The sequence below is a fragment of the Gloeophyllum trabeum genome (genome assembly GCF_000344685.1).
Source record: "Gloeophyllum trabeum ATCC 11539 unplaced genomic scaffold GLOTRscaffold_00012, whole genome shotgun sequence".
Taxonomy (NCBI): Eukaryota; Fungi; Basidiomycota; class Agaricomycetes; order Gloeophyllales; family Gloeophyllaceae; genus Gloeophyllum; species Gloeophyllum trabeum.
In genome coordinates this window covers 1,001,998-1,026,545 of record NW_006920421.1, presented here as the reverse complement: position 1 = coordinate 1,026,545, position 24,548 = coordinate 1,001,998, and the positions used below count along the sequence as shown (strand labels likewise).

At 51.1% G+C, this 24,548-nt stretch overlaps 7 protein-coding genes across 7 annotated transcripts; 5 read left to right on the top strand and 2 right to left on the bottom strand.

The window, feature by feature from the left end:
* Positions 1–119: 119 nt before the first annotated feature.
* On the top strand, positions 120–2,686 carry GLOTRDRAFT_140345 (DNA polymerase eta; the record flags this gene model as incomplete). Its single annotated transcript, XM_007870779.1, has 12 exons — positions 120–533; positions 616–694; positions 764–1,083; positions 1,139–1,168; positions 1,222–1,254; positions 1,308–1,364; positions 1,417–1,490; positions 1,554–1,567; positions 1,624–1,678; positions 1,737–1,756; positions 1,822–2,010; positions 2,073–2,686. 12 exons carry the CDS (start codon positions 120–122, stop codon positions 2,681–2,683), a joined length of 1,896 nt encoding a protein of 631 aa, XP_007868970.1.
* Positions 2,687–3,771: 1,085 nt separating this feature from the next.
* Positions 3,772–6,587, top strand: GLOTRDRAFT_122654 (uncharacterized protein; the record flags this gene model as incomplete). The annotated part of the gene is made up of 10 exons (XM_007870778.1): positions 3,772–3,825; positions 3,889–4,129; positions 4,182–4,205; positions 4,257–4,409; positions 4,462–4,580; positions 4,642–4,826; positions 4,876–4,886; positions 4,939–5,049; positions 5,100–6,244; positions 6,513–6,587. The coding sequence occupies 10 exons, from the start codon at positions 3,772–3,774 to the stop codon at positions 6,585–6,587; spliced, it is 2,118 nt and encodes a 705-aa protein (XP_007868969.1).
* A 365-nt stretch (positions 6,588–6,952) lies between these two features.
* GLOTRDRAFT_101048 (uncharacterized protein) lies at positions 6,953–7,861 on the top strand. The gene is made up of 4 exons (XM_007870777.1): positions 6,953–7,276; positions 7,326–7,496; positions 7,551–7,688; positions 7,747–7,861. The coding sequence occupies exons 2-4, from the start codon at positions 7,395–7,397 to the stop codon at positions 7,783–7,785; spliced, it is 279 nt and encodes a 92-aa protein (XP_007868968.1). The 5' UTR covers positions 6,953–7,276; positions 7,326–7,394; the 3' UTR covers positions 7,786–7,861.
* A 323-nt stretch (positions 7,862–8,184) lies between these two features.
* On the bottom strand, positions 8,185–8,660 carry GLOTRDRAFT_122653 (uncharacterized protein; the record flags this gene model as incomplete). Its single annotated transcript, XM_007870776.1, has 3 exons — positions 8,185–8,216; positions 8,381–8,407; positions 8,456–8,660. Coding segments are annotated over 3 exons (264 nt in total), but the record flags the coding sequence as incomplete, so codon positions are not given.
* Positions 8,661–13,264: 4,604 nt separating this feature from the next.
* Positions 13,265–14,066, bottom strand: GLOTRDRAFT_46657 (uncharacterized protein; the record flags this gene model as incomplete). The annotated part of the gene is made up of 5 exons (XM_007870503.1): positions 13,265–13,437; positions 13,492–13,685; positions 13,738–13,819; positions 13,870–13,944; positions 13,997–14,066. The coding sequence occupies 5 exons, from the start codon at positions 14,064–14,066 to the stop codon at positions 13,265–13,267; spliced, it is 594 nt and encodes a 197-aa protein (XP_007868694.1).
* A 1,351-nt stretch (positions 14,067–15,417) lies between these two features.
* GLOTRDRAFT_131933 (ras protein) lies at positions 15,418–16,426 on the top strand (the record flags this gene model as incomplete). Its single annotated transcript, XM_007870775.1, has 7 exons — positions 15,418–15,426; positions 15,499–15,544; positions 15,611–15,685; positions 15,738–15,819; positions 15,877–16,070; positions 16,120–16,238; positions 16,301–16,426. 7 exons carry the CDS (start codon positions 15,418–15,420, stop codon positions 16,424–16,426), a joined length of 651 nt encoding a protein of 216 aa, XP_007868966.1.
* Positions 16,427–19,102: 2,676 nt separating this feature from the next.
* GLOTRDRAFT_46972 (uncharacterized protein) lies at positions 19,103–20,012 on the top strand (the record flags this gene model as incomplete). The annotated part of the gene is made up of 3 exons (XM_007870526.1): positions 19,103–19,272; positions 19,583–19,661; positions 19,761–20,012. Coding segments are annotated over 3 exons (501 nt in total), but the record flags the coding sequence as incomplete, so codon positions are not given.
* Between the last annotated feature and the right edge of the window lie 4,536 nt (positions 20,013–24,548).

Sequence of the window (24,548 nt, the reverse complement as noted above, 5' to 3'; positions counted from 1 at the left end):
CGTCACCTGCACGTGATCGTGACCATTCGCACATAGGCCACAACTTCTCAGACAAGACTTGGAAGTTGAACCGAGCCCCGAAACTTGCCTGAACCACTATCTGCTCGAAGGCGCAGCCGATGGATTCCCCTAGTCGCTCAAACAGTCTGTGGAAAGGTAAAGGGAAGGCGAAGGCGACCGACGTCGACTTCGAGGACCTAAACCCGATTATCACCTACCGACACCTCCATTCTCACAACCTCAGCCCCAGGGACCCTCTGCGAGCTATAGCGTTGTGTGATAGCGATGCCTTTTACGCCGCATGCGAGCAAATGCGTCTTGGGGTGGATCCGGCCATTCCGTTGGTGGTGAGGCAATGGGACTCGTTGATTGCTGTCAACTATCCAGCGAGGAAGTTTGGGATCTCCAGGATGGACAGGTGGGACGATGCGCTGAAAAAGTGCCCGGAGTTGAAGATTGTGCATGTTGCGACATATAAGGAGGGGGACGCGGAGCCTGGGTACTGGGAGAAGCCTGACACTAGGACGCACAAGGTGAGTCGAGGCTAATTTAGATGGACAGGATCGGGGTACTGTAATCGTTGTATACTTACGATGAGGGTGTTGGAACTCAAAGGTATCCCTCGATTACTACAGGAGGGAAAGTGCGAAGATTTATACTATGTTCAAGGAAGGCCTTCCAGGCGCTGAGATCGGTACGTCCTCGTAGTCCTCCATCGCCCGCGATGGCAGAAGGATATGCTCAATCTGTCTTTCGTGTTAAGAGAAAGCATCTATCGACGAGGCTTTCATTGACTTCACACGGCCTGTTCGGGAGAAACTCTTAGAGCGTTACCCTTACCTAGCCACCGTGCCCGACGATGCCCCTGAGGGTATTGACAGTCCGTTGCCTCCTCCGCCACCGATATCATGGGATGGCCTCGGGGTCGTAGTTCCCATTCATCCAACTGCTGACGAAGAAGAGCAACTCTTGGAAGACGACAACCTGACAACCTGGTCCGATGTCGCGTTATCAATAGCTGCAGAGATGATGGGGAAAGTCAGAGCGGATATCCATGCGACCCTGGGATATACGCTTTCGGCGGTACGTATGTGCATGATTCAATGGTGGGTTGTGGTGCAATCAATTCGCCGCCTAGGGTATAGCAAGAAATAAGTTTCTGGCTAAGGTTCGCTACGCAGCTATGACAAATTGCGACCTATGTGATGACCTCAGTTGTAGTTGACTGCCTCGTATAGGAAGCCAAATAACCAGGTAAGTATCAAATTGTCATCTAATGACCCGACACATGCAGATACGGAGATCAGAGTATTTTGCGAAACTATGCTATACCGGATTACCTTAAGCCGATGCCATTTCAGAAGGTCGGTCTCCCTGCTTCTCTTGCGCCCGCGTCTCATCCGGCGTTCTTCATAGATCCGCTTCCTGGGAGGCAAGCTCGGGGAAGCTTTGGCCAGAGAGTACGACGTCAAGACATGCGGAGATCTATTGTAGGCAGCTCTCATCCTGACTTTGATACGTCTGTGATGGAAATCATCAATTACTCTCAACAGGCCTATCAGTCTAGGTATGCTCGGGCTAGAATACTTCAGCGATTAGCCTCCTTTTGACTCTGTCATACAGAAGAAATGCAGCGGAAATTCGGAGAGGATTCAATATGGGTGTACGAGATTCTTCGGTATGCCCTGTCCAGACTTTCAGCGTCACGCAGGACCTGATGATTGAGCCCTGCGAAGTGGTATCGATCGGAGCGAAGGTAAGCCATCGCCCATGTGTAGAGATGTGATGATTACCATCCCGTATTTGCTGATGGTCTGTCAGTGAAAGAGAAATCAGCCCTGACGAAAAGTATGCTGGCCTCGAAGAACCTTGCGGAGCCAGTTACCAAGCCTTCCGAAGGGAGCCATTGGATTCGTGTCCTTGCAGCAGAATTGACTCTCCGGCTGAACGACGCGAGAGAGCAATCACCGGGTCTATGGCCCAAGAGTATCGTTCTTAGCATCCGCCAAGGTGATTTCTCTGTTCCCTCGGCAGGTCGGCAGCATGCTTAGCCTCCACGATTTCCCACGCAGGCTGGCATTTGGGACGTTCGAAGCAGGCACCTTTCCCTTTCTCTCGGACAGTGACCGCGGACCTCATTGCTGCTGCGGGGGACAAGCTATGGAAGGAACTCATCGGTTTCGACGACTCTAAACCGTTGCCGATCAAGATCACCCATGTGGGACTATCCTTCACTGGCATCGCGTCCACGGAGTCGGGCCAGCGGAATATTGAAGGCTTCTTCAAGGCTCCGGACTCAATGAAGATTGAAGAGCGCGGCACTAAGCGCAAGAGTTCCGCCACCACTGAAGAATGCGCCGAGTCCACCGCCATCACGGCCAGTCGGATCGTCAAAGATCTAGACCCTGGGGCTTCCTCTCCCACGTACTTCGACTGCGGACGATGTGGCAAACGAATGTCTCTTCCTGATGACATCTGCGACGCTGAAGTAGGAGACGATATCAAGAAGCAAGCGCTCGCCGTTTTGCACACTGCACATGAGGACTTCCATCTGGCTCTGGACCTGTCACGGATGCCAGAGGAGGGAACTAAGACTGTGAAGTTTCGGCCTGATCCCCCGAAGAAGAAGAAAGTCAGGAGGTCCGAGCCGGGAGGCATTGCCAGGTTCCTTGTGAAGAAATGACATAAGTGGACATCTATGCTATTTATTATATAAATTATGAAGAATGGCATACGAGTGACAATGATATATTAGAGCTTGATTACTACTGACCGTGGCGAAAGATTCAATTTGCCCACCGATATCTGCCAGTGGCATCGAGGGAGAGAAGCATCATCTGCATTCTAGTGATACGTATATCAATCCTTTCGCCGTAGCTACCAACACAGCCCCTTAGATTTCTCAAGCAGTAGAGTACTAGTCGAGCACAGAACCGCATTCAATCAGGGTGCCTCGGTCATCCACGCACCTTCACATTCACAAGCGGTTACACAATTTCGTCGCTCTTCGACTGTTTGCTACTGTACCTTTGTGAACCGTTGCATAGGATGGGTACGAGTTGGAGAGTGGTCCATAGATATAGAGGCTGGGCCTGTGATTGATGAAGCGCTACAGCGTGTCTCCGCATCCCAAAATACACATGTGCATCGCTCTGACATTCGGGGAAAGACATGCGAAGATCGTATGTCATAATACACACTGGCGGAGTGCGCCCAGGACTCGCCGTGCAGACTTGATACAAGTTTCTTCGTTGGTAACTTTGGCTTTGAGTGTTGTGTATTCCTCGGACGCCCGCCGTATCAGTGCTTCCCGGGTCCTACCGGAACGTGAAAGTACTGTAAATTCCCGATACCCGAAGTCGGCAACAATACATCTGCATCGTCTGAAATAGTTCTGGTACTAACGAGGCACCCTAGACATTGCCCATCAATCAGTTCACGTATAGATCATGATGCGCAATTGGACGCGGCGGCTACGGTGGGACAAGTACTCCTGAAGAGAGCTCACGAACTCCTCAAGGTTGTCACTCGACCCCCTTGTTAGAGGTCAGACATCTTCGGTTTTCAGCTTTTCTTGCCCTGGACGGGTTTGTCTTTCTTTGTGTCTTCCTTCTTCGTCACGACTTTCTTTACGACTTCGCTGGGCGACACTTTACTTCCGTCCTAATCTTCGTCAGTCGTCAGGAACACGACAGGATACGCTGTAGACCAGCTTTTACGTCTGCGAATAGGTAGCTTGTTGATTTCCGACATACTGTGCGCCATAGTGCGATGTCCGAGAGCATAGTCCAACCATTGACCCAAGGACAAGCCTCCAGTGCAATTGTGAGTTTTACACGCTCCCCTTCTCCCCTTGCTCAGTCTCTATCGAGCTGATTATTCTAACAGGCACTGGTTATCACTGGGCTTGTTTCATTACTCGCGGCTATATGTGTTCTCCTCCCTGTACTTTGGGAGGGTGCGAGGTCCATGCTGTTCAAGTCCGCTTCTCAGGACCGGACGAAAGTATGGATGTTCTTTTCTACGCCCCTGGGATGGTATACCGCCTCGCTCCTCATTGGCACAGCAATAACTGATGTCCACGGGCTGCTGGAAACCAAATGGATTTCGGCGAAAGCCATCTCACGAGGTGCGTTTCGACCCTTCTGATTGAATGCGACAAAATTTACCGTGACTGTAAGGCTTGTCGAACTGTCAGACCCAAGGTATGTCCATTCTGCCACGATGTTCTACGCCTTGCTCATCCATTGTTTCAGCTGCGTTCGAGCAGATAGGGACTTTCGCTACATCATATTTCACCGTCTGCATTGCTATTCACGGGTTCAACAGCCTTGTTTTGAGGAAGCGCTTTCCGGTTTGGGCCAGCGTGATATATACATTGCTAGGATGGGCATCCTCCATCATTACAGGTCCGTCCCTCCAGGTGCTTGACCGTCCCAGTGTTGGCTGAATAATATTTAGGGCTGGTGGTGCCGATGCTCAATCGGCCCGGGTCTGGTCTGGTCTATGGTGATAATGGCTACGCATGCAGCATCACTAGGGAGTACCCCCTTCTGGAATTTGTCTTCCAACTCCTGCCCGTGAGTTGAATTTACGCTATATCCACCGGTGAAAACATATCTTCATCCTTCACTACAACAGATCATCGCCACCGCCTTGGTATCCGCGGTCCTCTATGCAGTGATGTTCCTTGTGCTACGAGGAACCATTCAGGTGAAGGGTGGTATATCGCTCAACCTCGATCCGAATATCAGATGGACAGGGATTGGAACAGATTCCGCAGAATATCAGCGATTCATTGGAGCCATCGTGCGCAGTATGATCTTGTAGGTGACCTGGTGTGCTGTCCTTACTGCTGCTGACCTGGTCTATCAGATATCCTTTTGGTTTGTGTTCATCTCAACCATCCATATTTCATTGATCTTAGACGTGCCGCAGCATACACACTGCTCATGATGCCTCTGTGCTTCGTGCGACTGATAACTATGTCGAAGAATCCTGTGTCATTCGGTGCGGGCATATTTGCGAGTTCATGCCGCTTACTGCTGGGTAAGCGCATCTTCCGTTTCTCACTTGTATTTAATACTCAGTCGCTGCAGGCCTCGTGGACGCTTTGATCGTTTACAAGATTTTGCGTGTTCTGCGTCCTGTGATCGATGCTTCGAACGTTCGCAGATACGAGTCTCAAGAGAGCTTTTCCGCTCCAGAGTTGAAGCCCTCTCCAGTGGAGCCTGCTCAGCGACCCCCGATAACACCGGCTAGGGCATTCCCTCCGCCACGAAAGAGTGCCGACGGAAGGCCCACCCCATCAATCCGTACTATGCCAAGCACGGTGTCTCTAAATGGCTCAGATACTGGATCGACGTATCCTTTACTTCCCGAGCGACCGTTTATGCATGCGCATACCCGTAGCACTTCGAGTGGGCTTAGCAGCGTCACCGGGGCTATATCTCGTCCTATTACGCCAGTCTCGGAACTTAACAGAGCACTCGCCGGCCCTTCGCCCATAGCGAGGCCTGAGGCCATGAAATCTGCCAGCGCTACTCCGTACACAATCTCTCGTTATCCGACCCTAGCCATCAAGAAGTCTTCCGAGTCCCTTGGTCTACCCCCACCTCCACGACCGAGCCGGTCACCCGTAACCCGCAAGCCCCCGCCTATCTTCACTCCAGAGCCTGATGCGGGCGCTGATGATAATACCGCGACCAAATCCGCGATCCAGCAAGGGCCGCTCCAGTGGACATCCGGGTACGTGGACAAGTCGCAGGACCCTCCTGCAATGTCCCTTAACGCTGCCAGGATCGATTTCTCCTCCCGACCGTCCGTCAGCGCCGTCACAGCTCCGGCTGAGACGATAGCTGATAATCGTACTCAGTCAAGCGATACCGATGCTGGCCGCCTTCCCGTTGACAATGAAGGCAAGTTGTCATCAGTGGCATGGGCAACCCTTGTAGCCAACGCTGCCACAAAGGACGTAGGAGGAATGACTCTATCCTCTCTGGGAAATGACAGAAGAGATCCGGATGTGCCGCTTGATGTGTCTCCTCCAGTACCTTTTGTACTGCGGCCGGGTACACCTTCCTTCGCCAACCCGGATTTCAGTTTCCCTAGCTTTGGCCAGGGTGGTCGTGACCGTCAGGCTAGCACGAGTAGCTCGTCTAGCAGCAGCATCGGAGGTCGGACGATGACACCAGAACCCAGGTTACATCCCGAGCTAAGGGAGACGCAGCGTGACGCGCTGGCTGTGCGTCAAGATTCTGTGGTCTCTCGCGCAGCGACTCCAGCGTATTTCTGACTGGGCATCCATTGCTCTAATGTCTTCACGCTGCACTTCACGACCTCATGGGGATGGAGTAACTATTGTGGCTCTGGCATTCTCGAGTGGGACATTTGCGTCGGGACGCTTTCGTACTACTTGGCTAACATAGACTGCAGTCTTCTACATGTACTTATGTTACAGTTGTATATTATTATCGCTATCTAGTTGAACTAGGATGTGGCTCGTACTCCAGGACGCCGAGAGCCCAACGTTCGAAGCGGTCATTCTAACGGATCCTGGCATTATGGCAGTGCCAGTCTCGTACTAGTACAGACGTTCTACAATAAACTACAGAGTGCGTAATAGTAGAGGCATACAGTGAAACCAAGAACTCAAACCAACACCCATAACAATAGTTCCTCAAAGCAATAACCCAAAGGAATTGAGGAGATACAGAAGCGATGTAATGAGCGGCAGTGGTGGGTGGACGATGACCACTAGTAGTAGAAACCCCGAAAGAAAAGAATGTGAATGTCCTCATAAATCTATGAAGCTCGAACCATGTTCGCTTCCCTCGTCCACAGTCGGTAGCGATGCCTTGGTATCTCGCTTCTTCCCCAATAACGAATTCTTGATACTCCATGAAGATGAGACGCCGTCGCCGGGGTTCACACAGAAGTCACTGGAGCTGGGACTCGAGAGCGAACTTGATCCTCGCGAGCTTGTATAGCTGGTGTAAGTTGTGCTAGTAGTCGTACTGCAGCTAGAGCTCCCACTGTGGATCCGCGCTAGGCGCCTCATTGCGAGTCATTCGTCGTTTGACGGCTCCCCTTCCTCGAAAATCGACGAATCGGTCTCGCTGGATTGAAAGCTGGCGTGGGAAGGCCTCAGGTTCCCGTCACTCCGGCTGCGCGAAAATCGGAAACCTTTGGATTTCGACGAGGAAGGGGTCTTTGGTTTGAGGAAGGGTAACTGTATTTTGGTAATGTTACCAGAGCCCCCGCGCCCAGACGAGATCTGCGAACGTATAAATACATGCACCGAATGAAAGACGGAGGGTACTGACTGCAGCTACTCGGCGTTCTTCCATGCGCTTTCGGATCACCGCCTTCTCGTACTCTGCGACCGATGCGGCATGGTCAGACAGGATGGAAGCCGTCTGCGTCAGCCCCTCGTGCACTTGATCCCGCCACGAGGCATGGACATTGCCAGCGCCACCACGACCAACGGACACTGCCTAGAGAGAGAGACATTAGCGCGCGCAGCCGCAGTACTCGAGGCTGATACTCACCTTCTTGATAGGAAGGGCAGGTTCCCTGCCGACGGGAGATACTGGTGTGTCCGGGACAGACGCGTCTGGTTCCGAGGGATTCTGAGAGGCATCGGATTTGCGTCGAATGTTGCCGCTGCCACCGCGTCCCGACGATCGCTGAGGTTTGATCAGCTTTGAGTCAAATGTCAAGTAACGCGTAGTGAGCTATACGGACAAACTGCCGCGTCCTGCTAGCCGTCGAGGAACTGCTTGACTCCGACGAGGCGTAGGAGTGTATAGACCGAGTATCCAAGGACAACGAAGATAGAGACCTGGTAGCGACTGGCACGGACATGGTCAGGAAGGAAGAAAGGTTGCAATGCTCCGGAGGAAGCGGTGAGGCATAAAATACACAGCGCTAACAAGTGGATGCGGTCATTCTGTAACAGCGATCTTGTCAGATCTAGCGCCCCTAGCACAGCGACAGGACACGGCTTGATCCATTTCTAGTATATGGGATTGTGATACCGAAGCCTTGCGATAAGCAGAGGCACGGACAGATCTATAGTCAACTTGAAGTACCTCCGGCAGCACGCGGCAGAGATCCCGTAGAAGCGCTACATAGTGCTGCCGCATGCAGTACAGAGCACTAGGTCTGCCTTTTGCCGCGTACCATCAATGTCCCCAATGTCCTGCAGTGGAGTCCTGTACTAATGCAATATATCTTGTCAGCCAAGCTGGCGGGTCTTCGTCTCATGGATGTTCAGACGTCAATTTGGAGGTATGGATGTGTAGTCGTGTGTACACTGCACATGGCCATCCTCTGATAGATATGGAAACGTATGTTAACTTGAACGGCATTCACACACCCGTACCCATGGCCAGTTCGCAGCATTCTATACGATTTGGCTTATTTTGGCTGTGATTGGCATGGTCGGACGTACCATTCCACTGAGAAGCTCGGCGCCGTGCGAATGGATGTTCCAGTAGGTCCTCAAAGATAGTCGGGGTCGAGGTCATTGATAGGTGCTTGCCGACCGATAAGGCCAGCAATCGCAGCGCAATAGCCGAGAGGTGAGGTACCGGTGGGGAAGTAGACCCGTTATCGTAGAGCACAGCATAATGTCCCATTTCGAGCTCAGTAGACATTCTCAGGCACAGCATGCCACATCCTGCCACACGACCACAGCTGCGTGATTGCTGTACATACAGCTTGTCGCTGCACGGCAGTTTGAACCCTTCCAGCTGTGAGCGACCAACTCAGCTTTGCTTGACGTCGACGTTATGTTACCATACCGGTACTGAAAGTCAGACAACATAGCACGCAGATTTCTTTCCTGATGCTCAGCAGCTTCCAACAAGCTTCTGACGTGATAATTTGCTAGGGACAAAGATAGGTCCACTTCGGCGACTCCTGAGGCCTGAAGTCTGGGAGCTTGTTTGCAGCTCGTGGGACGAATTGAATCTCCTGAAGGGACTCTAGGCCTACCCGGTGGTGACCCCGGCAAATGAGAGCCGATGTAGGACGTCGGGGTATACAGAACACTATACCTGTTAGCATTGGTCAGCTACCGGGATGTTAGTAACCGCGCTGAGCGGGTACGTAAGTCGTCCCGGCCGGAGTACAGGGGATACCCGTTGCGGAGGAAAGGGACGGGTCAAACTATGATATGTACATGACTATCGTGGCGCTGATCCATCTTCCTGTTCACCCTTGGCATTGATCATGACTCCGCTGATTGCTACAACCTAAGCTTCGGTAAGGCCGCGAATGTTGGCAACCAACCCGCAGTTCCGTCTCTGACTTGATGTCTCGGGCTTTGAGGGGCTCCTCCACTTCTCTCATCTCACTGAAGGAAGAGTCTTATAGGCAGGCTCCTCTGCAACAGGCTAATTGGACATCCTCCTTAAACGCCTGAGACGATTGGGGGAATCACATCGTTTGGTCTGATTTGAACGGCTTATAAATCAAGATGGCAAACAGCCTTACAGACAGACATCTCTTGATAGTAACGCACCATGAAGGATACCGTATGATAGGATGACCTCAGCGATGAAGGCATAGCGCGTAGTTTTGAATTGTCACCAGGTCGAGGAGACAGAGGCCTTCACGTCATCGTCCTACAAGCCAGTTTCGCTAGGAAATCATGATGACATTAGCATCGCCTGCTGTTCCCTCCCGAAGTCCGGGATCATCGCGCCAGTCCCTGAAGCAGCCTTCCAGTCGGTTGTTTCTCGTTCTCGACAAAGTCACGTCGCAGAGAAGGTGAAACATTGGAGTACAACATCAAAAGCTAAAGAGCCAGGATGACCCGCGGAGATACGTGAAAACCGTTGAGCCAAGCCTAAGCAAGCTCTGAGCAAGGGCAAGCGGCTTTAAGCTCATAGCGTCCCCGAGTCGGTTGATGGATGTGCGCCTCAGCAGCTACGGATCCCTTCACTGACACAGAGAAACGCGTCTGAACGGGAGACGAATATGAGAAGCGAGTAGCGGGCACAACCACGCACCGTCTATTCCTGAACAGTATCTGGCATCACTGAGCAATACCATGAACCGAAAACCTAGGAATGCGAAGACCGTTTCTCACTTACGCCGGGTTGCTAGAAACTCCGGAAGGTCAGCTAAGAAGACCAAGCGGTGATTAACACCATCCCATCCAAGTATGCTGCCTAAAGGCATGGTTGGTAAGCTGGATATGATGCTGGTGATAGAGTGAAACCAGTCGCACGTCCTGTTTGGACCGAAAGAGTTGAAGTCATTAGTATGTGGCTCTTAGTGTCGTCTTCAACGCCAGAAAAATGCATCCCGGTCGGCTTGCAGTGCATCACTCGCAATGAGAAAACTGTCATGTTATGACACAGCCAGAAAAACATCCTCCCAAGTGTTTGTGTGCTTGGGCGCCATCTCCGCGCGCTGCGCCTGTGGGAGACGACGAGTCCCTCCGAGGACCACTGCTCGTTTGCTGTGCCGAGGATCCCGCCACCTAACAACCAGAGTTAGTCTTGCAGTTTTTATTTACCGTCCATAAGATAATCATACCGGATTCCGCCTTCGTATCTCACGGGCTAATTCATGGAACGCGTCGTCCACATGCAAACCGGTTTTCGCAGAAGTCTCGACATACATGAATCCCCATCTCTCCGCGAGAGCCTGGCCCTCTTCGGGTACATCAGAGAAGCGCACACGTTCAACCAGAGCAGTTTACATACCGCTCGTATCCACTTCCCGGTCCTCGTTCAGGTCGCACTTGTTTGCAACGATAATCACGGGACAGGAGAGGTCACCTCTGACGTGGAGCAGCTCCTTATACAGCGACTCGAGCTCTTCAAAGGAAAGCCGGTGTACGACGGAATAAATGAGCAGAAATCCCTCACTCTGGCGTATACCTGGGTGGCGCATGGATCTGGCAAGTTGGAAATGCTAGAATTTTGAGTGGCCCTACTCAGCAATATTAATGGTGATACTGACGGGCGCTCCCAGCAGCGGGGGAGCTCGTAGATATCGAGAATCACTATCTCGTCGTCTAAAACAGTCTGTTTGCGGGGCGGGTCTGTTATATGTCAGGTGTCAGCGGAAGTACCTTGATCACGTTAGGTGCAGACATTCGAAGTCTGAATCATATTCTTCGACAAACTGTTTCTGCGTGAACTGCAGACCCAGGCAGGATTTCCCAACGCCTGTGATAGGTATAGATGTATATATCATGCTAATGCGGGTAATGAAATTCTATTGACCCACCTCCACCTCCCATCAGGCAAAGTTTATACTCTCGTACTCCAGGCATAAATTTCCGAGTGTGTGTTACGATGGGAACGTACGAGAGGTGAAAGGTAACAAGTTCAGTAGACGTCGGTGGAGTAGTAAGGCGGGACCCCTAAACAGATGCTTGCAGATTAAATATAAAGAGAGTACCGGACATCTCTGCCCAGAAGGTAAGCATCAGGAGAATCTTCCACGGACTATCGAATGTCCATCACGGGACATGGTATATCACTGACTCCAATTTGACACCCCCATAAACGTAACTATGCAAATAAGGGACAGTGATGACGAGTTATCATTGTTCTGAAGGTTCGTATGATGGGAGTTCGAGGAGTAAAAGAGGCCGGGCGGAGTCAAGAAAGCAAGTGATAACCGGCCCGTCCTTCAGATATCGAGTACAACGCTTGTCAGAAATCCCCGAGTGAGGACACGGAGCTGTGACTACCCTTTACCTGACCGACCACAAACGCCTGCGGCTGATGACTCTCAGTTGTGTAAGCACCGCGACAATTACTGCCGCAAGAGAGCGAGATGATGACAAAGGGAACTGACCTGTAGCTGTACGACTAGGCCTATACCACGACAGAATGAGATAAACGCGGCCTGACGTCGCCCTCCACGGAATGATTTGTCCTGCGCTATTATATCCTTAGATGGGGAGGCTGGGTGTCCCACCTGCTGGTATGAGTGAGCGTGGTACGATTCCTTCAACGCACCTAAAATATCGTACACGAGTTCGCCTCCGAATTTCGCGCAGTAGGTCGTGAAACGCATCATCCACCTGTATGCTGATCTATACCGAAGTCTCAATGAACACGCATCCGAGTTTATCAGCGGATGTCCTGCCCTCTGATGCAGCATAAGGCAAGGACAACTGAGAAGATAAGATAATAGGTATCTGCCTTACGCTCGGTACTCACTGCCCGTCTCTGGTCCAGGTCGCACTTGTTGCCAACGACGATGGCAGGATACGACAGCACACCCTTGATGTGAAGCATATCCTGTTAGAAAGCCTGCATTCTTTCGAATGACTGTCGTGAGGTCATAGAATACACAAGCAAAAAGCCGTCGTCCGAGTGGCCCAGGCGGGTACACTGGTTTCGTGGCAATGTGCTATGTGCGTAAGCAGCGTAACAGGCCTGGCACCACTTTTTACGCTGGACAGGGTCGGAACCGAGGATCTCAAGCTGCGCGGTTTCATTGTCTGTGACGGTCTCTTGGTGAAACATGTCTATTGGATTACGCGTAAGCTAGAGAACCTCAGCTGCTCTGGGGACAGACCTTCAATCCCAGGATCATATTGTTCAGAGAGGTGGTCTTGGACAAATCGAGAGACTAATGAGGACCTCCCGGCAGCTATGGTAATGTTAGGCATCATCCCTGTGAAAGGAAGATTTCCCTATTGACGCCCTTCCATTTCACAGGCTTGCAGAAGAATATCAGCGGAGAAGATGAGCCAGGAGGGTTCATGATCTTCTGATATCGCGAGCTTTAGTCTGATAATGAGGGCATTCCCACATATTTCACCTGCTGCACTGACAGATAGGATTAGTTCGTGAACTATTTTCCAGGAGGCTCTGCGCTCGCAGGCAGGAGTTAGCGGTCGAGCAGAGATCGTCGGAGCAAAAACGACCAGGAAGAGGTTAATCCCCTCCTACCCGCAGGACACCAGGGGAAAATCTGATCAAAAAATATGTATCCTGAGAGAGAAGCCAAGAGTCCGCTATCTGGCAGCAAAGCCTGGGTATGATGCGGTTCGACTTCCAATAAGGCGGATGCAAGCGGTTCCAGGAACGCGTAGCCTCATTGGCCAGCATACTGCCGTGAAAGAAAAGCACTTGGTCTACCAGGAGGCTCAGGCTATGATACAGCAGGAACAGGCTCGTGGATCGTCCTGCCCATAAGGTATTTCGCGGTGCGGCTTATCACCGGCGGGAGAGTTTGGGTCTCTCCACGTACCATTACTTAGCTGACGAGCTCTTGACCCGGCCTACAGGCCAGAGTGAGCATGGAACTCTGTCACGCTGTACATGGGATTCCGCACCAGATTCCGCTTTCTGATCTCACGCACCAAATCGTGGAACGCATCGTCCACCCGCATGTTGTTTTTCGCCGACGTCTCGACAAACAAGCATCCTAACTCCTTAGCGCGGGCGCCGCCCTCTGACACAACGTCAGACAGGGACGATGCAGTATTGGATGGAGTCTTCGGCTTACCTCTCATGCTCACTTGCCGTGCCCGGTCCAGGTCGCATTTATTTGCCACCATGATCGCGGGACACGAGATGACGCCCTTGACGCGGAGCAGCTCCTCATACAACCGCGGGATCTCTTCGAATGATTGCCGTGATGTAATGGAGTAGACAAGCAAGAAGCCTTCGCTCGTACGCATGTACTGGTCGCGCATGGCTCTAAAGCAGTCAGCATTGTTTGGAGAGACAGCATAGTGATAGCTAAACTGACTTGTACTCCTCCTGCCCAGCCGTGTCGAGGATGTCGAGAAGGGCTATTTCGTCATCTATTACGGTCTGCTTGCGATACCAGTCTATGGTAATATGGGTAAATACGATCCTCCGGACTATATTGTATGCGCACCTTCGATTGTTGGATCATATTCTTCAACGAAGTGGCTCTGTATATACCGAACCGTCAGGGCAGACTTCCCAACACCTGAAAACGTCTACGTCATCCTATTGCAAGTAGGCATAGTCAATGGACCCACCTCCATCTCCTAGTAGGCAAAGCTTATATTCACGTAGATTAGGTGTAGTTTCCCATGGATTTGCTGCCATTGAGATAGATGGAGGAGGGAAGGGGCAAAAAACTGGGTAAACGTCGATGAACCGAGGATACTGAAGCGCGCAACGACAAGTTACAGGTATACAGTGTAGACTAGCAGAGTTGCCCAAGTTCACGGCATATCAGATGGCTACCACAGCAGTTTTCCTATACTGTCGATCAAGTGTCCGTCTTCGAACGTGATATATCAACATGCGGAGTCAAACGGGTTGGGGCTGGCGCAGGGACGATGACCAACAATCTCCACAGTTAGATTGTTGGTACTCGAAAGGGGAGCGGAGCAGTCTGATTGGGTCCCAATAGAAGTCAGGTACTAAGACAATCCCAACAGCGCACACACCTTGATATATATATGGAATCATAGTAATGCAAGGAAGGAACCAGGACGAAAGCAATGGGAGCCAAGTGACATCTTGCTGCATCCGTTCGGAACGTGATACATTCATTATTCAGGAGAACATAAAACTACGAGACCGCAGTAGACGAAAGGGGCCACCAGCGTCACCGAATACGGAGACGTTGCAGCGAGTAGCAAGGTACGCCCGCGATTATGCATCGCTGCGTGATAGTGATGAACTGCCAAAGAACAGAAATAGCCAGATCATCTTTCACAGGTCATGCCGCATTGCCAGGATATGGGCTGTCGCGTGCAACGCACAGGTACTACAAGCACTCTGTGCGTCTGCGCCCGGAAAGAACGATTAGAGAGCAACAATCAGGCCGCTGGGATAACCGTGGAGGGGTCGAACAGCAGTGCGAAATGACAGACCAGTAATGATTCTCCGGATCCCAGGAACAGAGCCTCTGGGAGGCGCAGTAATTTTGACCTCCACCCATCGCAGCCAAGCAAGGACCTCGGAGGTCTCTTTTCGCACGGATTGGAGTAACAATTCCATATGTGAGATCTTTCCATGCAGCAGCACCAAATAAGTTCTAGCAAGTAGATGATACCCCGAGCATGGGTGTATCAGGATCTGATCATCACTTGTTGGAAGTTGGAAACTAGTCAAAGCAAGCCAGAGCTGCAGCATGCTTTTTGAAACGTTAAATCCTCTGTAGAGCAGATGCGCTAGTGAAAAGCGGGCTAGGAGGGACGATGGTGGAGTGTAGAGACGAAGGACTCAAGTACGATGCGGACGGACTTGAACTTGAAAGGGAACGGTGTGACAGTAGTGTGTTACACGTGACATCCGCCCATTATACCTCGGAGGGACATTGCAACTCTTCTTTAGGGCCCTCCATCACCCGGACTCGCTCGTCTCGTCTCCCCCTTTCTCTCTTCTACCGCCCACCCTTTCTTAACTTCCGTTAGCTTTCCTTCTTGCTCTTTGAAGCGAATCCGAAATGTCTAGGGTGCGTTTGTCTCAGCGGGTCGCTTCGCAACAGCGAGTGGTAGCATGACGACTCTGACCTTCACGGGAGCAGGCCCAGTTCTTGCGGGAGTACAAGCTTGTCGTGGTCGGCGGTGGTGGTGAGTTTCGCACCATCATTGATTTCGCGAGACGAGCAGTTGCTGAACACCCCTATTGCCTGCCAGGTGTCGGCAAGTCCGCGCTGACCATTCAATTCATTCAGAGTCACTTTGTGGACGAGTATGACCCCACAATAGAGGGTGCGTTCGTTCACTGCCGTACGTTTCCTATATCATAAAAGCATTCTTCTAGACTCATACCGGAAGCAATGCGTGATCGACGATGAGGTCGCCCTGCTCGACGTCCTCGATACCGCCGGTCAGGAGGAGTACGGGTATGTGTCAGCCTGATTCCGCCTTGCTCAGAGCCTGATTCTAGAATTCTTGTGTAGTGCCATGCGTGAGCAATACATGCGCACGGGCGAGGGGTTCCTGCTGGTGTACTCCATCACGTCGCGTAACTCGTTCGAGGAAATTAGCACGTTCCACCAGCAGATCCTCCGGGTGAAGGATAAGGACTCGTTCCCCGTCATCGTCGTGGCGAACAAGTGTGACTTGGAGTACGAGAGGCAAGTGGGCATGAATGGTACGTGTGGACATTACTAGTTCCGCACCGTCGCTAAAACTCGCGACAGAGGGCCGCGACCTTGCCAAACATTTCGGCTGCAAGTTCATTGAGACCTCTGCCAAGAACCGTATTAACGTCGACGAGGCATTCAGTAACCTCGTCCGTGAAATCAGAAAGTACAACAAGGTATGTTATCCTCTTCCAGTCACTACTGCCACTTTCTTACACAGTGCTCGACGCCATAACAGGAGCAGCAATCAGGCCGCCCTGCACTTCCGAGCAACGCTTCCGCGGGCCCGGGTGTCTACAACAACCCGAACGACCGCCACGACGAGGGCACGGCGGGCTGCTGTGGAGGATGCATCATCGCTTGACCGTCTCGTCTCGTCCCCATCTCGCCTCTTTCTCTCTTCTACTCTACGTCTACCTTCTCGTCATTGCACTGCATCCATCGTCCTGCTTTCTGGTGTCTCTCCGTTTGCTAATGTATGCTATTATGTTCACCCCGTTTTCTGCAAGCCCCTCGTTCCGACCTTCCTCTCTTTCATGGATACCTGATCATCATATCAAACCATATACTTTCTGACAAAATGCACTGTTTGTGGGTGGACTTGTCTATATACTTTCTTGGAATGCGGAATTCATCGAATGTATTATTGGAATAAGAGTTTAGATCGCGTCTGCATTTGCGCTATCACTGTGAACCCCGGCGACGGGTATTTTCACCATGTAACCGGGTGAAATTCGTGAATCACCCAGAAAGTGGGTGACAGGTGGGTACTGGTGATTGCATGGTTGAAATTCACCTTCTCCATTTCACCCAGAAGCTGGGTGAATTTACCCGGACGAGAAATGCATGCTTACCGATACCGAAGATATGGGTAAAAATCACCACATGAAATACTCGCCATCCTAATTGTCTCATAAATCACATTCAGTTCATTTCTTTGAAATGTAATACGCTGAACTCTGTGTACTGTGTATAACTATACAGAATTTGAAGTGAGATGGTCGTCGACAGTACAAGTAACTGATGGTCTCTGACGCCGCTAAGTCGTGATTTGCGTAGTGCTGGTACCGTGAGAATCTCCGAACGGTCAGCGCCACTTATGACGCGTACGTTGCATAGTCCAAGTTGAACTGCGACCACCACCTCCTCACCCACCACCTCCTCCAGCCGTGCTCTCTTTTGTGTTTTAGGTCTGGAGGGCTCGCTGTTGTACATCTATTCAGAGCACGACGGACGACGACAACCTGACGTGTGTGCTAGGTACCCTTTGACGCGCTCAATTTGATCTAGGGAACAGAGTTTGGGGCTTGCGGATGCCGATACCTAAAGGTATGATACACTTCATTGTGTTCCAGAGGCAGTCTGCGACTGATCATGCACTACAGGATAATAGGTGAACACAAGCGATGCGAGGAATCTGCGCCGATCAATAGTGTGGACCACCCGTTGACATAGCTATGTTTGAATGCGAGTCGTTGGGGGCCGCAGACGCGGCAAGTCGCTGACTTGCTTAGCACGCCATGACGCTAGGAAAGCCATGACGCTAGGAAAGCCATGACGCTAGGAAAGCCATGACGCTAGGAAAGCCATGGACTTGCCGATGATAGATTAGGCTCATTTTCCATCCCATCTACAGCTTCGTTACTGGGCATCACGAATGCGCTTTGTGAAATCGGACATGATGCCGCGCCCGCGGCCAAGGGCAGTAGCTATATGTACCTGTCCGTTCCCGCAAGTGCTGGAGATACCTTTTACGAGGCGCTAATTACTCCCCATTCTCGTGTCTTCAATCTCCCTTTTTCAATGGCTTTGATCTCTAGACGGCCTGCCAAATGGTGTAGCCCTGAAGACTTACGTAGCGCAAGATCACTCGAGTAGAGTCACGATGCCGCAACGTTGCCTACGTTGCAAGTTAGCTGAGTTTATGAGCTCATGCTCTAAAACCATGAGTGAGGAAGACCATTGTACTGGTGGCAAAATGCAGGCGGGGATGTCCCGAGTACCGCCAGACATTGCGTAGCTCCATTTCATGATGAAGTCCCCAGACTGGGCCTAACTTCTCCGCTGCGTAGGGTCCACAGATCTTGCGAACCATTTCACGAGTGTCCCCGAAGCTGCAGGGCATAGTTGAGCTATCAGAGATGCAATGCGGGCAAGAGTTACCCTACTGCATAGACTATCAGATACTGGTCCCGTCCGTGAACTTCAGACCACTAGACGTGTAGCGCTCTATATCGCCTCCTTGCTTTCCGGGCAATCTTCCTATCAATAAGTAGCTGGCTTGCGCTGACATCTTGAATCATTGTTGAGGACCCTTGAGTCCGCATGTGTCGGCCCACAAACTTACCCTTGTAGTACCCACCGCCTTTGCGGTACAGGAGCTGCAGCAACCCAGAGGGCCGAGATTGATCTTGAAACCGACTTTCTGTTGAACTAGGCGCTGACTTAGCTGCCAGGTTCTACAATGTACGAGAACGTACCGGAACTCTCTGGAACATTATGGTATATTCCATTATTGTACAAGGGCACGGAGCTCATGTGGGTCAGTGACATCACAGGTGGAGCTCAGTAGGATTAGGGATACTCCACATAGCTTAGTCAGCCTATGGACCACAGTGTATATAAACCCTGCAGCTCTGCTGCCTAATGACAAGGGTCATTTATACGAGAGCTACAGCATCCAAGCAATACAGGTGAGTTGTGTAGGGCGCACTGTGCGTGCTGCTGCCTCCATAACTCTTCATCAGGTTATGAGCCCAAATAGGCAGCTTGCGTCTGCGCGGTAACTCGCTGCAGCGCATTGCGCCTCGCTCACCTGTGCATTGCCCTATGCGCCCTCACAGGCTGCAGTGTGGCTTGATGCATGATCATCGCCGCAGGAGCTGTTGTCAGCAGCCATCAGGCTTGATGATCGATCCTGGGGTAACTCCCTAATGGAGCCAACAGCATGGAGCAGTGCACCCTTATCGGGCTGCATAGCTTCGCTGATACTGATGAGATCTCAATACAGATTTCAGATCTCTCAATCGCTCCTCAAACAATGTCGAACAATCTGATCACCATTGTCCCTGTCCTCGATGGCTCGAACTGGCCTACCTGGTCCAAGCAGATGATGGCGTACCTTATGTCCCAAGGCCTCTGGGGAATAGTGATGCCGCAGTCCGGTTCCCGAACCTGGGAGAACCGGTTCGATCCTCGGACCGGATCCAGGTTCTGGTCCACGGTCCGGCTTCGGGGTGGACCAAACCTGAAATGAGGTCCAGGTGGAGCCACAATGCCTGAACTGTACCTGAATATGGTAATTTTGAAGGGTTCGAGCCTGAACCTGACCGGACCCAACACCATTTCGGGTTCTTTGAGGTTCACGGTCTGGACACTTACCCGAACTGGACCTTGGGTCTGGTCCCAGGTCCGGAAATTTGGGCCAATAACTGGACCGAGCCGGACTGCGGCATCACTACTGGGGAAATGTGGATGGCAGCATCATGCAGCCAGCTGTCGTCGTCTTTGGTACCACGAGGGACTCTACCGCTGCTGACGCCTGGAAGGAAAAAGATGTCAGGGCTATGGGTACGATCCGTCTGCGCTGCTCTCCCGCCGTCGCCTCCTACATCAAGGACAAGACATCGGCCAAAGAAACCTGGGACCATTTGTCTTCCCTTTATTTGTCTATGTCCCTCAGCGCCATTTACAATGAGCTGCGGGGGGCCTTATTGACGAAGATTCCAGTGGATCAGCACCCTGCTCCAGCGTTCGCGAAGATATCCAAACATTTCAACACTCTGGAAGCGGCCAAGGTCAAGATTCCCACGCTTATTCAAAGTCTAATTTGCCTTTATGCGCTCCCCAGCCGCTACGAGAACATTGCGCAGATGCTGGTCCAAGCTACCTCTGCTGACAACATGAGTATAGGTACAGTACAGGAAGCAGTTACCACTACTTGGGACCAGTCTCAAGGCAAGAAGCCGGAGAAACTCGGTGCGCACAAGATCTTGGCAGTAAAGCGTAAGCCGGGTGATCCCTCCTTTTCTTCGCAGCAGCAGCAGCGCCCTCAGGGCAGCAGCAGCAATGCGCGAGATGGGCAGAGGCACCCTTATTGCGGCAAGTGCGCAGGCAAGAAGCATCAGGGGCAAAACCATGATCACCACCATGCCCATGACGTCTTGATCGCCTCAACTGTCTCCCTTCCTCATCCGACCATCGCTCATGTCCTCGACATCGTGCCCAATGGCAGCAAGACTCAGACGGTTAAAGAGCAAGGTCCATTCCACCCGCCTCCTTTGGTGGATACCAGTCACTACAACAACAAGCGCATCAAGAAAGCCTTCAAGCTCGCGCAGGACCTCCATATAAGTCCCACCGAAGAAGATATCAAGGTCTTGGACACACTCATCGGGCAGCTCGACCTGGACCCGGATGTCAACATGGAGGACGCCGATTCCATCACCTCCAGCTGTGCGTCCAAGCGCGCTCGCTTTGAAGGAGTCGCTCGCGCGGATGACGCTGTGGACAGCGACCACAACAATAACCAGTCTATCGACTGGGGTAGTGACAAGGACCAGGGGGAGACTGTTAGTCTCGGCGACGAGGAAGACCTGGACAGCACTATCGCGGAGGCTGCTGGCTTCGACCAGAATGCCTTTATTGACGAGCACTACTCGTATGTGCCATCTTCCCCTTTACAGGACTCCACTGATGCGCCATCACAGTTAGGGCAGCATAGTGTAGATCTTAACTTGAGTCCTGTAACGTTAGCCTTAATATATTGCACTCATGCGCAAACTTATGCTGCATGTGCAAAATGTAAGGGGAAAGATAAGGCACAACAGGGTAACACCTGGATTCTCGACTTGGGGGCCTCTCGGCATTTTACTTATGACATGAGTGACTTCATCGACTTTGAGGAATTTAAGCAACCTGCGACTGCGTCTACCGCGAATGGGTTTGCACGAATACTCGGGTTTGGTACGACGGTCCTGAATTATTATATCAAGGACGTCGGGAACATAACCACTCGGTTATTTCCAGTATACTATATACCTGACCTGAATATTCACCTCATGTCACTTGGAGTATTGCTCCAGGATAAATTAAAAGTGTCTGGCAATGACCGACACATATGTCTATATGAAAAGGGATTGCATGAACCTCTATTCAGGCTTTTACCGCGGCAGCCCGGTGACACTATGTATAGTGTCAGTACAATTCCTGCACCGGATGCGTACTCTATATTCCCAACGATCTATGCGGTTGATTATGGGATTATGCACCGTTGCATGGGACACCCCTCTAAGGAAGTCCTGCAGCAAGCTAGGGAACGCACCAAAGGTTTCCCCACCAATCTGGAGTTTCCATCGGAAGACGCAGTATGCCCTGGATGCGCGGAAGGCAAAATGCCTTCTAAGGCTTTCCCGCCATCCACTCTATGGGCTAAAGAAATGTTTGAGTTAATTCATTCGGATCTTAAGTCATCTCCTGTAGACTCCTACCATAAGTATCGGTACACAATCGTCTTCTTTGACGATTACACCTCCTATGGATGGGTCATGCATATGCGCTCCAAAGGTGCTGCAATTGCTAAGACTTGTCAATTTCTTGCCTACATACAAAATCAATATGGCAGGAAAATTAAGGAGTGGATGTCCGATCCAGGGGGAGAGTATAAATCTGACACATTCATCGAGATGCTCAGAAATGATGGCATAAAAATCCGACAAAGCGCACCTTATGCGCACCAGCAGAATGGTCGCGCTGAGCGCTTTATTCGGACTATAATGGACAAAGCGCAGTCAATGCAGCTAGAGTCCTGCTCACCTCCATCTTGGTGGGAATTTGCGGTAGACCATGCTGTTCACATCTACAACCGGACCCCTTTGAAGCGCCATCAATGGCAGACTCCGTATGAGGTCTTGAACAAAGAAGCTCCCGACATCAAGCACTTACGTGTCTTTGGATGCGGAGCATATGTCTACTTGCCTAAGGAAACCAGACCCAATAAGTTATCGCCTAAAGCTGAGCTGATGACTTACATTGGTGTCGCTGATGGTGGCCATGGCTTCAAGTTCATGCATGCCAATAATAGTATAGTCACTCAGCCTACTGTGCTGTTTGATGAAGCTATGTTCCCTAAATGCCCTAATACAAAGTGACGGGCAAGCACTAGGCTGCAAAGTGCGCCTAAACCAGCTGACAGTCAACCAGAAAATTCTGATGATGACTGGATCACCGATGACAATGAGCCAGACTCACGTCCTCCTCCTAAATCCCAAAAGGGGCCAGGCCAGGATTGTGACGACGAACCTGCGCAGCCTAAGGCGCGAGAGCCTGAGAACCCGCCTTCTCCACCTCCGGGGGATCCTGCGCCACAAGATGAGCCGCGGAGACCGGTGAGAGAAAGGAAACCAGTAACTCGCCCAGGTAATATCTACGGTGAATCGCGGAGTCCCGTAGAAACCTATTGCGAGATTGAGTCAGACAAGAAGTGGAGGGACTTAGTTGGCGAAAAACCTAAGACGTCTCGCATACCTCGCCAGTCCAAGCAGAAGCAACAGGTTCCCAGACCTAGCTCTGCCCCTCCACCTCGTGACCCTCCTGCTCAATCCCCGGGTGCTTTGCATGAGCCAGTCGCTCCTGAAGCCTCTGACCAGTGGTCTGAACAAGACGCTGATGAGTGACTTTTCGCACAGCTATGGCAGGAAGGGGGAGTACCATTGATTAATTACCTGCTTCTGAAGGCTATTTCGCCTGAGGCAGATGATCCAGACACGTCCAATGTCAGAGAATGGATGTACCACGATATCCTTCGCTTACCACCAGAGAAGCAGAAGGAATGGAGAGCTGCTTGCCATGAAGAATTGAATGCACTTCGTCGGCACAGAGTCTTCGACTTGGTTAACCGCCCTAAAGGGCGTAAAGTCATAAAATGTCGCTGGGTATTTGATGTTAAATCAGATGGACATCGCAAAGCGAGATTAGTCGCTAAAGGCTTCTCGCAGGTTGAAGGTATAGACTTCGACCAAATATTCTCACCAGTTGTGCGCTTTGAGACAGTGCGCCTTATGCTTGCGCTAGCAGTGCTTGAGGATTGGCACATCTCTGGACTCAACGTGCGCAATGCCTATCTCTATGGCAAACTGGATGAGGAAATTTATATGGAACAACCTGAAGGCTTCACCGTAAAAGGCCAGGAGCACAAGGTTTGTAGACTGCGCCATGCACTGTATGGACTTAAGCAAGTGGGGCTTGCCTGGTGGCGCACACTTGCTGAGTCTTTAGAAAAATTAGGCTGCAAGCGTCTAACTACCGATGCTGGCATCTTCTTATTTGAGGAGAAGGATGGCCACATGGTAATTATTGTCATCTACGTTGACAATGCCTTGTTCTATGGCAAGGACAAGTCCCTCGTGACAGATTTAAGTCACGATTCATGAAGAAGTGGGAATGCAGGGACCTTGGCGGTGTCAAGGAATTCCTATGCATGTGCATTACAAGGCAAGGCCGAGAGATTCATCTCAATCAGATCGCCTACCTTGATAAAGTGCTGCAGCATTGTGGCATGCAAAATGCAAAATCTGCGCCAACTCCTCGCCCTGCAGGCTATCGACCTGAGCCAGGCAGAAGGTTGTACGAAAGAGAATTCCCAGCCAATCAGAGCCTGTGGAATTCCCTTTCATACAACCTTCTGCCTGGCCCTAAAGATTACAAATCCCCAGTGTCAGAAGGGAATCTAAACAATTTAATTATAATGTATCAACAAAGATAATACTGCTGAAAATATATATTACAAGCTGCGAAATTCTCAATAAAGATTATCTTTTGTGAGCCCCAAAATTTTTTACAAAAGCCAATCTTTCATATATCCCTACCATACAATCTTTTGCTAGGCCCAAAAGAGTGTAACTCCCAAAGTGTCCGTTTGGCTCAGGACGGAGATGACCGTCTTGGGATGATGGGGGGGCCTCTCCATCGCTCCGGGGCTCTGTGAGGCTCCATATAGCCAAGATGGAGATTACCCTGGGTTCTGAAGCAGCTTCAAGTTTGCAGCTCAAGCCAGTCTGCACAGGCCTTGACAGTAATAAGACCCTGTAAACCTCCATTTCTCTCTACCTCGGAGCCCATCCACCACAGTCATTTGTGGCTTGTGCTTAGCTCTTCTGAGGATGCTTGTATGATATGGGCAAGATGGGGGTGCCTTTAATAGAAGGCCTTCATTACAATATCTTTCTGCAGAGGCTGAGAATTGGGCATGTTAGGAAGCGATGTCCTAACTGGTTGTCTTGAGATAACTGGGCCACATGCCAACAGTTATGTCGTCACTACCTCAGTAAGTGTACTGAAAGGTAGGTCTGGCCAAGCCAATGCCAATGGTCAAGTCAAGAGTCCAGGTAATCGCTGTATTCAGTTGAACTAAGGAACACAAGGGTTTTCCTACAGTATATATAGTTACTGGTATAGGGGTTAATACCCAAAGAAGTGAACAATAAGAA

What these genes read in the sequence shown, in the direction of transcription:
- GLOTRDRAFT_101048 (XM_007870777.1), top strand. Translation starts at nt 7,395, where the DNA reads ATGGTCAGACAGGATGGAAGCCGTCTGCGTCAGCCCCTCGTGCACTTG. An exon ending in CCACGACCAACGGACACTGC is followed by an intron (nt 7,497 to 7,550) that starts CTAGAGAGAGAG and finishes GCTGATACTCAC; the next exon opens with CTTCTTGATAGGAAGGGCAG. An exon ending in CCACCGCGTCCCGACGATCG is followed by an intron (nt 7,689 to 7,746) that starts CTGAGGTTTGAT and finishes AGCTATACGGAC; the next exon opens with AAACTGCCGCGTCCTGCTAG.